At 34.1% G+C, this 12,634-nt stretch overlaps 1 protein-coding gene across 1 annotated transcript in view; it reads right to left on the bottom strand.

Moving 5' to 3' along the window:
* The window catches only part of LOC118181328 (matrix metalloproteinase-2-like), a 109,834-nt gene extending 97,404 nt beyond the window's left edge, over window positions 1-12,430 (bottom strand). Inside the window, exon 1 of the mRNA XM_035350445.2 lies at window positions 12,105-12,430. Coding sequence (XP_035206336.1) covers window positions 12,105-12,338 — 234 coding nt within the window. The 5' untranslated portion in view covers window positions 12,339-12,430. The remainder of the gene's footprint in view (window positions 1-12,104) is intronic.
* Window positions 12,431-12,634: the final 204 nt, after the last annotated feature.

Raw genomic sequence — 12,634 nt, 5'->3', positions numbered from 1 at the left:
ATTTTTCTAATGTTATATGTATTGCGCACCTCGGTATCCAAACGCGCTAAATCCTTCCACTCCCCTTTTCCCGAGGGTGAGTTTTAAAAGCCTTGTATTCGAATTGGTTCTGTATTATATTTCTTTGCCGTTGTGCTACATGCACTTTCATTTTTCGAAACTGACTAACTATAATTTATTTTTAATTAAACTTGATCAGAAATTTGCAATATATATATATATATGGGAAGAAAACTAAACTGAAAAATATTACTTTTGTAATACAAAAATGTAAGAAAAAGTAGAGCAAAAGACTGTAATAAAGAAGAAAAAATAAAATATCTGAAAGGTTTCAGATTTTAAGGGTCGTCCAGAGGGGGTTTGTTAAGGTTTTTTACGCTCTGAGCTCACAGTCAGCTCACTCCTACTAATGCAATTTTTCCTTTTAGCTTTTTTCTTTTTAGCTCAGTTCGTCATATCAATGTTCTGTTTTCTTAGTAAGATGGCTTACCAAACTTTTTTTTTTTTTTAATTATTATTATTAACGTTTTGTACAACACATTCTTAGCGCTTACACCACATAAAATTCCACTCAAAGGCATAATCACGAAATACTTAAAAACAGGATATCTTTCGAATTTTCAATAGACAGTTTAGTACGCTGGAAATAAAAATATTTTACTCCATTCAGCGTTGCCATTGCTCGCTTTGAAATCGTTGAGTTTGTTAATCAAAAATTCATGAAGTTTTTATAAAATCTGAAATAGATAATAAGGAAAATTCCAAATTCGGGCGTCCATGTGCCCATGATCCGGTGGAGGACTACGCTATTCAGAATTTTATGGCTCTAGGTACCGTTGTTTTTACACAATGCGTGAAACATGTATACATTCATACAAATTTATTATTATTTAATTTCTTTAAATATAATACAGGGCGGTGATTTTTGGTGGCAATAATTTGAAAAGTGATACATCGCATTTAAGTGTTTCGACATAAAATGCAGTTTCGGGTCTAATATCCCATTCGAGACTTTTGGGTTTAAAAAAAAAAAAAAGATTTTGTACCGAACAACGTAATGTATGGATTTAAAAACATTTTTTATTTATTACAATGATTCTGTAAATTTCCATAAAATTATCAGCTGAACATACTGTAAATTGAATGGAGATAAAAATACATTATTAAAATTAACCAGATGTGAACAAAATTACTGAATTCATCCATGCGAGCCTGTGTTGGAAATAAAACTGCCAAGGCAGAGACAGGAACGGGCTGAATCAGTATGAAGGTTAATTTCTTAGAATAAACGCTTCTTAAGTGAGAAGACATTTGACTCTCAAATTATTCTGCAAAGTTCATTAATTCTGCAACTTATGTTGCCCTTTAGTTCATTCTGCTTTGAAGCGGGTTGGCTTAGGGGTTGATCGTCTGTGAAGAGGATCATCTCCAAGTCCATCTTGATGGGAGATGACCCCCTCAAGATGGCCTTGATCACCTCATAGAGGAGGCTGTGCACATGTTTGTTTACGGTTTGAGACAGAGCGGTCACTTTCATAATTGATCATTTTAAAAAGGTCAGAATGTCCCTGTATAGTTATGTTTAATTTTTAATGTTCACAATTCAGAATACTATAAACGGTTGCAGCATTGTTTTAATTAATTAGGATATGCTGTTATAGAGGCCCCCAGCCATATTTCGCGATTTTAGATTTGCGACAAAATCTCAGATATAATTTCGCCAATCTCGTGAAGCGCGAATGTAAAAATAAAAGCATATAATAATAATACTGACATGTCGTTTCAAAGAATTTTTATCCTTATTATTATTATTATTAGTCCAAAGGGGCTTTTGTCTCTGAGGGACTGTTGTTTTTGTTTTGCGTCGAATCACTTTCAATGTCCGTTTCACTTTTCAAACTGTTGCCACCCAATATTATCGCCCTGTATTGTATTTGAAGAAATTAAGTAATGAAGAATCTGCATATAAATGTAGGTATGTTTCTCGCATTGGGATAAAACAACGGTACCTAGAGCAATCGAATTTTGAATAACGTAATCCTACAGCAAATATGGGCATTTGGAAGCCCAAATTTGAAATCTCTAATTACTTTTATTATCGATTTCATATTTTGTAAAACTTTAACGAATTTCTGATTAACAAAGTCAAGAATTTCAAAGCGAGCCATGGCAACGTTGTACAGAAAAAGCATTTCTATCTCCAGCGCGTGAGACTGGGTATCGGAAATTCTAAAGATAGGCTCATTTTAAAATTGTTTTGCGATATTGCTGTTGAACTGAATTTTACGGTTTAAGCGCGAAGAACATGCTATGTAATAAATAAAGGTAACACACAAAACGTTAAAAAAGAGCCCCTTTGGACGTAATTTAAAATCTGAAACCTTTCAGATTTTCTTTTCTCTCTTCTCTCTCTTTTATATATATATATATATATTGTTACATAAGAATAAATTGAATTTAATTAAAAAAATTAAATTTAAATACATATTTAATTAAATATTCTTTGCGCCATTGCTGCAAGGAATGAAATTTAAATTTAAACAAATTTAATTTCTTAACAAATACGTATAAAAGTAAAAAAGTAAAAAAGCAAATTTAAATTCTAAAAAAAAAAAAAAAGAAAAAGAAAAAAGCCAAGTAATTTAAAATAATTTAAAAATATGCAAACATGTAAAAGATTTAATTCTCGAACTAATCTACAATATCATTTAAATTCAGAAGCATAAGCAAATCAAGTGCAAAATCTATCCATGAAAATAAATCTACTAATTTAATAAATTAAAATTAAATTAAACATTTTTTTTATTTGCTTATGCTTCTGAATTTAAATGATATTGTAGATTAGTTCGAGAATTAAATCTTTTACATGTTTGCATATTTTAAAATTATTTTAAATTATTTGGCTTTTTTCCTTTTTTTTTTTTTTTTTTTTTTTTTTAGAATTTAAATTTGCTTTTTTACTTTTATACGTATTTGTTAAGAATTTAAATTTGTTTAAATTTATATATATATATATATATATATATTCGCATGTAATTGTTCCAGTCAACTGCAGCATTTTCACACATATCAAGCTTTTTTAGACCATTTCATGGACGTCAACTCCTTTGCTGAAGAATATATAAATCTATTACGAACGGTATTTTGGAACCGCTGAACCAATTTCCAACAAGGAGTCCGTTTCAACACTGTACTTCGTTAGCAGAAAGCTTCATGCTGTAGCCGTTTTCGCAAATTCGTTTGTCTGATAAAAGACTTCTTTCTTGAAAAAAATGAGATGGCATCCACGAAATTAAAGATTGTTAATGTTATATTTATACACAAAAAATGAATGGGTATATTTTAAGTAAACAAAGCGAATTCGAAAATCTCATTAAAAATGAATAAGATAAGACATATAGCGCGAGCAAAAATGCAACACGGTGCTAATATACAAGAACATGGCGACGTAAGAACAAGCAGCCGGATTTTGGCGAGATATATCGATTGATTGGCGATTCAGCTTCGGGGGGGGGCACTATAACAAAGAAGTATCTTAATTAGATATCTTTCAAACGCCGTATATTGTGCTTCACGTTATGCAGAGATCGTTTATTTGTTTTTATATACTATTAAATTCGCTAATTCAAGAAAACAGGTCTTAAATAATATTAGACTCCTATTAGACTAATTTTCGACTCGCATATAAATACAAGAACAAGTAATCATGGAGTAAGAATTTGTAACTTTTTCACCCTATCTCGGCGAATGTGTCTTATTTTCAAATAATGCTTCTAATACGAGAAAATAAACAGTCTGCAATGCCTTATTTATTTCATATAAAATTAAACAATGAAGCTAAATTTTTATTGGTTAATCTTTGGATTATGGTAACTTGGAGATTTTTTGGCAAAAATTTGGCGACCAACCCTGCTACTGCTTTTTTTCTAGACGCCATTTTGTTTTCACGAAGTAAAGGCATTTTTTTTTTTTAACTCAACATTTTTTTTTTCCAACAATCTGCTAGCCGAATTACGCTTATGCTAGAACTTTTATGGAACAAAAGTGCTTAATCATGACGAAGATTAAGTGCGAAATTGGAAGAAAGTGCAGAATCGCCCACTGCTTGTCGCGTTTTTAAGAATTGCACATACACGGTATCATCCATGTACACGTCGACCTATTTTCACTTAAAAAAACATCCCAGAATTGCACAAAAATGGCATTGCGCACACTCTTGACTTTATCCATGTACACTGCTAAAGTCCTAGCTAGTAACCTTTATCGTCTTACCAAAATGTCGCCAAACTACCTGTTACCATATTCCAAAGATTAGCCTTTTTATTTATATAGTTTTTACAACAAAACATAATTTGAAAAGCTTTTCTAAATTTTTGCAACAACTACACTAAGTTCCTATACATATTATCCACCAGCCTTGGCACGTGGTGCAACGCTGAAAAACATAAGAAACTTTATCCTCTACAATGCCCCACGCATGGCCATTTTAAGAATACTGCCATTCTATAAATTATAAAATTTTAAGTTTTAATGAATCTGTAAATACTAACAAACCGAGTGAAAAAAAGCAATGAATACAATTCACTCAATTAAAGCTTACTTTTATTTTTGTAATAATCTTTCTATCATGCATATTAAAATTGATTTAATTTGTAATATGTCCAATCGATTGGATTGGATTATCGTAATTTGGCACAAAACCTGTCAAGGTTATCTGCGCCAGACAAATGGTAACAATGCAATTAGTCTTTTGTAAAAACTTCCAGCTTAAGTAAAAAGAGACAGATTACAATCTATGATAAAAGCTGATATCTTTTAAAAAACAGGTTAAAGTCTATTATAAAAGCCAATATCTTTTAAAAACAGAAACAAATTACGATGATGTGCTTTTCGAATTAAATTTCCTAAGTCCAGTTCTGAACAATTAAAATGTTTTGGGCGAAAATAATTAAAACTCTGGCATTCCACCAAAATGTGATGGACTGTCAGATCTGCATTGCAGTTTGGGCAGCTGGGATTCTCTTCTGCCTTCAGAAGATACTCATGGGTCAGGCGACAATGGCCAATTCTCAGTCGAGTCAAGAGGACACCCTCCCTTCTATTAGCCATACGTGGCCAGTATCCAATGGTGGGTTTTACATTTCTCAGCTTGTTATATACTTTGTCATCCCACTGCTTCTGCCATTTGCTGAGAATTTTGCTTTTAACAAATCCTTTGATGTCTGCTAGTGGAATCTGAAGATTGTACATTGTGGTTGCAGTTTTAGCTGCAATATCCGCCAATTCATTCCCCTAAATGGCAACGTGTCCAGGGATCCACGAATAAAGAATCTGGTATCCCCGAATTTTTAAAGAAAGATTCAACTTCAGGATTCTGGTTGCAACTGGGTGAGTACATTGAGCGTGATTTTCCAATGACATTAAGGCACTCATGGAATCTGTGTAGATAATAAACTTTATGTACTTTTGTTTTGAAAGGTAAGTCAAAGCCAGATGGATTGCAGTAAGCTCAGAAGTAAGCACAGAGCAAACTGTATGTAATCGAACCCCCACTATTGTTTTCTCTGTGGCAAAAGCGGCACCAACATGATCCTGGGATTTTAAACCGTCTGTATATAGAGGGATATATTTCCTATATTTGTTTCTATGTTCAAAAAAAAATCTGCTTGTAGATGATTTCGTTAGTTTGTGGTTTATTCCAGTGTCGAAAAGTATCCAAAGAATGGATTCTATGTCCCATCGAAAATTAATTCGTACAACATTTGCAACGTAATTTTAATTTCAAAAAGCTACGTTTCTCCCTTACGTAAAAATTAAAAGAAACTAGTATATAGTGAAGTCTCTCTGAGACGAACACCCAGATGAATCTGCGTTTCTGATGGTTTTGGTCTACTGCGAAGGTAGTCGTCTTAGAGAAGCGATGTTCGAGTAACAGTGCTTATTTAGGGTTCTAATAAATATTGATCACCTTAGGGAAGTGGTCGTTAAGAAAAGTTAAACCCTCTCTAAAACGATCTTTCCAGACGACTTTTGTGAAACTGATCGGTCTTCTTAAAAAGGCGATGTTGTAAACAGATATATTTTCGTAGTCTCAGAGTAACAATGGTCGCTTTCAGAAATGGGCACCAAAAACGAGCTCATTGCATGTAAATTACAACCAAAGGTGAAAAATACAGAAAAAGTCGGCCAGAGCTGACCAGATATCGAAACACTGTGAAATTTTTCCAATACGACCCTCCTCCAAGACTTCCGGATAAGGTTCTAGAAGATTTTGGTCTTCTACAAAAATGGATTCCCGAGATGTAGCGTGAACACGATCTACCTTACTTTAGAAAATCGAAGTCGTACACTCTGCACAAAAAAAAAAAAAAAAAAAAAAAAAAAAAAAAAGAAAGAAAGAAAGAAAGAAGCCGAGAAGTTCTGTATCTACTGGGCCGATTGATAAAATTTAACTTAACGTTTTTCATATCTCGAAAGCGCGACTTAGAATATATATTAGATATATATACATAGCATTGTTCTAACATAGGTATTTTTACAAAAAATCGGTCCTTTTTCTGAAAAGAAATACCGATTTTTATTCCACACTACGATTCGACGACTCAAATCATGCCCAAATATTAAATTTTGTAAAACATCGTCAGAAACTTATCGAGAAACGTAAAAATTTATCTTGGCACAGTTTTCTCAGTTTGCGGCAAGAATAGTCGCTTGGAGAAATTATTAATTTATAGTAGCCTATTTTTCTTTCAGTTTTCTCATTGTTGCTGTTGTCGATTTCAGCATATCACCAAAAGCCTATATTATTTATTATGTACACAACTAAAAATTTGTATTCTATATTTTACATTCCATATTCTATATACGTATCATCAAAATTTCTGTTAATATTTATATGAAATTCTGTTTAATGTATGTTAAGTATATGTCAAAATTATGTATACATCAAAATCAAATTTTTACTGTAACATTATAAAATTTTAAACATGGTCCCACTCAGTGAGCAATAAAGCTGAAAGGTCTTCATGGCGGCACAGCTGCTCACCCAGTGGTCTCCTGTTGCTGTCTTGTCCATGAAGTTCATGGAAGAATGGTTGCCAGAGCCTCAAGTACGAGGGTAAGTTGAAAAATAAGTTTCCCCTGTCGACTGTGGTCAGAGTTGTGTATGAAAGTCAAAAAATAGAATGAGACATTAAAGATATGACATACCTTTATTTTTCCACATAGGTACCAAGTACATTGACACATTTGTCATATCGCTTGATAAGCTTCAAAAAGCCCTCCAGGAAAAAATCAGGGCTTTACATATGGAAGAAGCGTTGAACGGCTTGTTTCACTTCAGTACTGTTTCCAAAGCGCCTTCCCCCGAGATTTTTCTTCAAAGCCGGAAACAGATGGAAGTCGCTTGGTGCGAGATCAGGACTGTATGGCGGATGGTGTAGGCGCTCCCAACCAAGAGTTGCAATATGGTTTTGCGTTGCCGTCGCCGAATGTGGTCTGGCATTGTCATCCAACAGCAGAACGCCAGATGTGAGAAGGCCAGGCCGCTTTTTCCGAATCGCCTCTTTCAATTTCGACAGGGTGTCACAGTAGCGCGTAGCATTGATGGTTCCAGCCTCCAAAAAGTTCAGCACCAAAACTCCTTGGGCGTCCCAGAAAACTGTGAGGAGCACTTTACCTGCAAAGAGAATTGTCTTGAACTTCTTTCGGGCAGGTGATGATGGATTTTTCCACTCCATAGATGCGGCCTTCGATTCTGGCGTGAAATGGTGGACCCACGTTTCATCTCCCGTCACAATCCGAAACAGAAAGAATGAGAGGCTGGTCTCCGCTTTGTGCAGGCACTGCAACGGCGCCATCTGCTTGATTTGCAGCGACCTCTACCCAATGGTGTATCGGTGACTTGCGCGTTTTCCTGCTGTGTCGCCTTTCGCCCATAGCCGTTCAACGCTTCTTCCATATGCAAAGCGTGAATTTTTCTTGGAGGACTTTTTGAAGCGTATCAAGCGATATGACAAATGTCTCAACGTACTCGTACGAGAATAATAAAATAAAGGTATGTCATATCTTTAATGCCTCATTCTATTTTTTGACATTCATACACAACTCTGATCACAGTCGACAGGGGAAACTTATTTTTCAACTTACCTACGTAGGTTGGACTTCTACTTCCACCCCCAATTTCGAGGGAGAGCACGCCGGGGAGGGAGGTCGGAGGGTCTTCCACCTCTCGTCCCTTCCATGAAACCACTCGAGAGGACTTTCGGCTCGCCATATATTTAGAGTGCCCCCATGCCGCAAAGGCACTATACTGCGGCCCTTCGGTACCGCAGTAGTCTTCCCTAATCGCTATACCGGGGTTTCCTGGGCGGCGTTTTTTTATTATGCATCGTTCGTTCTTTTAAATAATAATAATTTTAATAAAGTGCGTAACACTCATTTGGGGTTATTACCTCTCTTATAAACAAGTATGCCAATTTTCGAAACGAGCCAATATATAAATTTACGTATATAGAGAAAAATTTTGAATAAAAAATTCAAATTTCTGGCAAGTATGCCAATTTTCGAAACGAGCCAATATATAAATTTACGTATATAGAGAAAAATTTTGAATAAAAAACTCAAATTTCTCGCAAGTATGCCTAGAAATACATCTACTTTAAGGTGACGGTAAAAACTTTATAGGTTATAATTTAACATGCTTTTCGAAAAATTTATAAAAATTACTAAAAAATACAAATTTAGAAAATAAGTCAGAAAATATCTATTAATTTTACTTGCACTGAACCTAAGTTCGAACTGTGAAAGAAGGAATCAAGTTTAATAAAAAAATAATAATAAATTTATACCAAATTCAATTAATATTGAGGAGCTTAAATTTTGAGAACTAATTTTTAAAAACTACTCTTGCGATTTCCACAAAATTTCGCACTTTGGCATAATTTCAGTCGTAGAATTGATATATGGAAAACATCGGCATGCCATTTCAGTAGATCGGATCACCATTTCAGGAATCGGATTCGTCGCCAATGTTTTGCTAAACTCGCCAAGAGTTTGATTCATATAAAGTCGCCAATATTTACTTCTAAAGTCGTCAAAATGTTAATATTTTTAAATAAAAGTAAAAGAATGTCTTTTCAAAATTTGCAACGAGAATGCAAATTCCAAAGATGTAACGAACGGTGTGTTTTTATCATTATTATAGTTACCATGGATTTGAAAATTTGGATTTACCTAATTATGAAATATCTTCCGTACAATATCCTCAAGAAGGGAGAATTTTTCAGTCGGAAAGAAAGTGCACGAAAAACCATAATTTTTTTTTTTTTTCCCCTGCTTTCTTTGGCAAGTTGTTTAATTTTCTAATTTTACGAATATCTGTTGCTATTTTTTTCCCTTAGATTTTCCTTCAGCTCATCCGTATCGTATTTTATTTATCGAAATTTAAATATTTTGGCGATTATTTTTATGCTTCGAATTTCTCGCGAGATCGTCATCTTTTGGGGAAATCTGAATCCGATTCCGACAACAGAATAGTACTCAAATTTTGTGTCGGAATACCTACGTTTTTACGTATCAGAACAATGCTATATATAAATCTGATATGTATCCTAAGTCGCACATTCGAAACATGAAAAAGACAAGTTAAATTTCGTCCATCGGCCAGTAGAACAGGACATCTAGAACTGTACCTTTTTTGTGCGTGTGCAAGGTGTACCTCTTTTTTGGCAGATAGTCTTAATATGTTTTACCGTAATCTAATGGTCACAAAAAAGGAATTTCTGCTTAATAGTTTTTAGTTTCTTATTTGGGAACGGAGATAAATAATAAAAATGCGTTGGCCCCAGAAATATACAAGAATCACCGCTGCAAATAAATATTTTTATGCCCTGAAGAGTTATTTAAAATCCAGCTTAAATTAAGAACTAAATTGCTTCTTTACAAAGTCGCATAAGATCTGCCTTAACTTATGCATCAGAGATTTGTGCATTGACTTTATGTGATGAGGAAGAACTGGGAATTTTTGAGCGAAAGATCTTGCATTGCATTCTTGGTGGGGTTGCAAGTGAATGGATTATGGAGAAGATCTAATTTAGAACTCTCTATCATTTACAAATAACCTGATATTGTAAAATTCGCCAAATTACAGAGACTTAAATGGGCTGGCTACCTGGCTAGAATGAACTAAGATCGTTGCTGAAAGAAAATCTTTCTGGAAAAGCCCACTGTGTAACGTTTCACCAAATGAGTAATTTAAAAGCAATATACATCCTTATTTTTGACATCTCTACCGTAAATTTATAAAATATCTAACTCTTGCAACAGATGATTGGTTTAGTTGATTATGGCAAAGTACACTAAGGCTATCTGCCTAAGGAGAGGGATGCCTTCGTGGAGAACTTTCTAAGGGGCATTGGGCCCGTACACACGTTACACTTAGGGCCCATGCAGCCAGCCAGTTCGTCTATAATCGAAGAAATTGAACTGTCAGTATTCTCCACCAGCAGCCGAGAGATAAAATTGCTGAATACTGGTAGTTCAGACATGCAATAAATGATATGTCCAACTAATAATTTTAATGTAGTTTCACTTTGATTTTTATTAATAACTTATTAACTTTATCGTCTCTTATGTAGTCACCCCCATTCCATAAATACTATAAAAGGTCCAGCTCCGATTTAACAATTATTTCCTTTAAATGGAAATTAAAGCATTTTTAAGAAACATTTTTTTCTCGTGTGTGCCCTTAAAACAGATAGATAACTGGTAAACAAAAATTTTAGCTGTGATATAAACTATGGTTTAAACAGAACTGAAACGAAAATCAGTTTTACAATAAACCCTATTTAATTATAATTAAAAAAAAATTAAATCCTTTAGTCTAAGAAAAATATATATAGCTAGGAAATAATTCAAGGTACATAATTTAACTCTGAATGTACGCCTGCAAATTCGCTGCATAAGCTTTACATATATATAAATATAAAATCTTAAGACACAGTTACTGTTTAAATAAAATTTAAGGCATATAAATATGAGATCTATTACGCACCGTTATGCATTTTCTGTTATGCACTTCGGCTCCAACTTGTTTTTGAAAAGCAAAATTTACTAGCAACCTTTCAGGTTTTTAAAGGAGTATCTTTTTTAGAAGGAGAATCTTTTTCTTCTGCAGATATCTGCCAGAATGAAAGTTTTTTCCTGCAATTAATTTGGCAGCTTCGAGTATATCTGTGCAGGTGGTCGATATTCTCCATTTACTTGTGCATTTGGACAGCATAGATATTAAGATTTTTAACTGATAAAGCTACTTGTGGAAGCAACGGAATTTTTAAGCTGTTCACGTAAAATTTTCCTTATTTTAGAAGTTTTTATTGTTCTACTATTTTCGCTTTTAAATCTAGGAATGTTTTAAAATTGCAAACAACAGTTGCTAGAGCGAACTGAAACAAGTGCCTGGCTAACTATGGTTCACGGCTCTATGCTGGACAACTCTGCTACATAATAAACTTAATTATGTACTTCTTTGTTTCACAATGTCCTGCAAGTGTATTAAACATGTATCAACTCATAAATGTCTTTAAAAATCATTTGTTCCGAATATACAACTTACTGTACAATAACTATAATTACATTACTCTTATAAAGCGAAGTTCTTTATAAAGCAAAATAAACCACTGCACAGGAAAAATAAATCAATAATGATATACACGGTGACCAACGTATTACACATATTAACATATGAATAACTTAAAAACCATTTATTCCGAACAAGTTAAATTTACAATAACTATAATTATATATTACTTTCTTTTTAATTTAAAATAACTAAAAATATGAAAACAGCTAAACAATACAGGCAGCGGACAGTGTATTAAGCATGAATTATTGAATGAATAAATTTTTCTTACTTTCTCCATTCCAAATACAATAACAGTAATTAAATATGCATGTATACAAAAAAGCAAGCTATTATTTTTAATGTAAAACAACCCAATCCATGTGAACGGAAAATTGGCTAATCAATAAACATGGCGAAAGAAGGTATTGAATATACATAAATAAATATATACATAGAACAAAATTTTAAAAAAATGGCTTACAACAGCTTCGGAAATACCAGACACCGATAAATTTCCTCTGTTGGGGGAGACCAGAGGCATCGACTTGCAGCCTATGATACTTAGCGCGGTAACAATCACAAAAAGAGCAATTACACATCCCGCGCTGCACACTTTCGAGCATGTCGACGACAAAAGTTTGCAAACAGAACCGACCGACGACACACCTGATCGGGAGATTTCATGGGCACCTTCGGTCCCGAGAAAAACCCACATAACCGCGCATATTCAGGCTTCGGTTTACAAAAACGAAGCCTCGATCTACCACAACCAATCAGATAACGGAAGATGATTCACTGAGTCCCGGCAACAAACTTTTATGAAAGCGCCGGAGAAGTCAGAAGACATTCGGCGCGAGACGGAAATGTCCCTAGTCAGGGATTTTGATTAGGAAAAGGGATTTCAGAGAGGGAATATCATTCTTTCTAAATCTCAACTTGAATATGCTCTTTAATGGTGGTAGGGGTTCAGTCAGTTGGGCCACTGCACAGTCAGTTGAGCACCTTAATACC

Source organism: Stegodyphus dumicola, chromosome 1 (assembly GCF_044657685.1).
Source record: "Stegodyphus dumicola isolate Sdum_Otavi_A_Nest chromosome 1, ASM4465768v1".
NCBI classification, from domain to species: domain Eukaryota; kingdom Metazoa; phylum Arthropoda; class Arachnida; order Araneae; family Eresidae; genus Stegodyphus; species Stegodyphus dumicola.
Note: the sequence above shows the minus strand (reverse complement) of the source record. Positions and strands in the feature narration are given on the sequence as shown.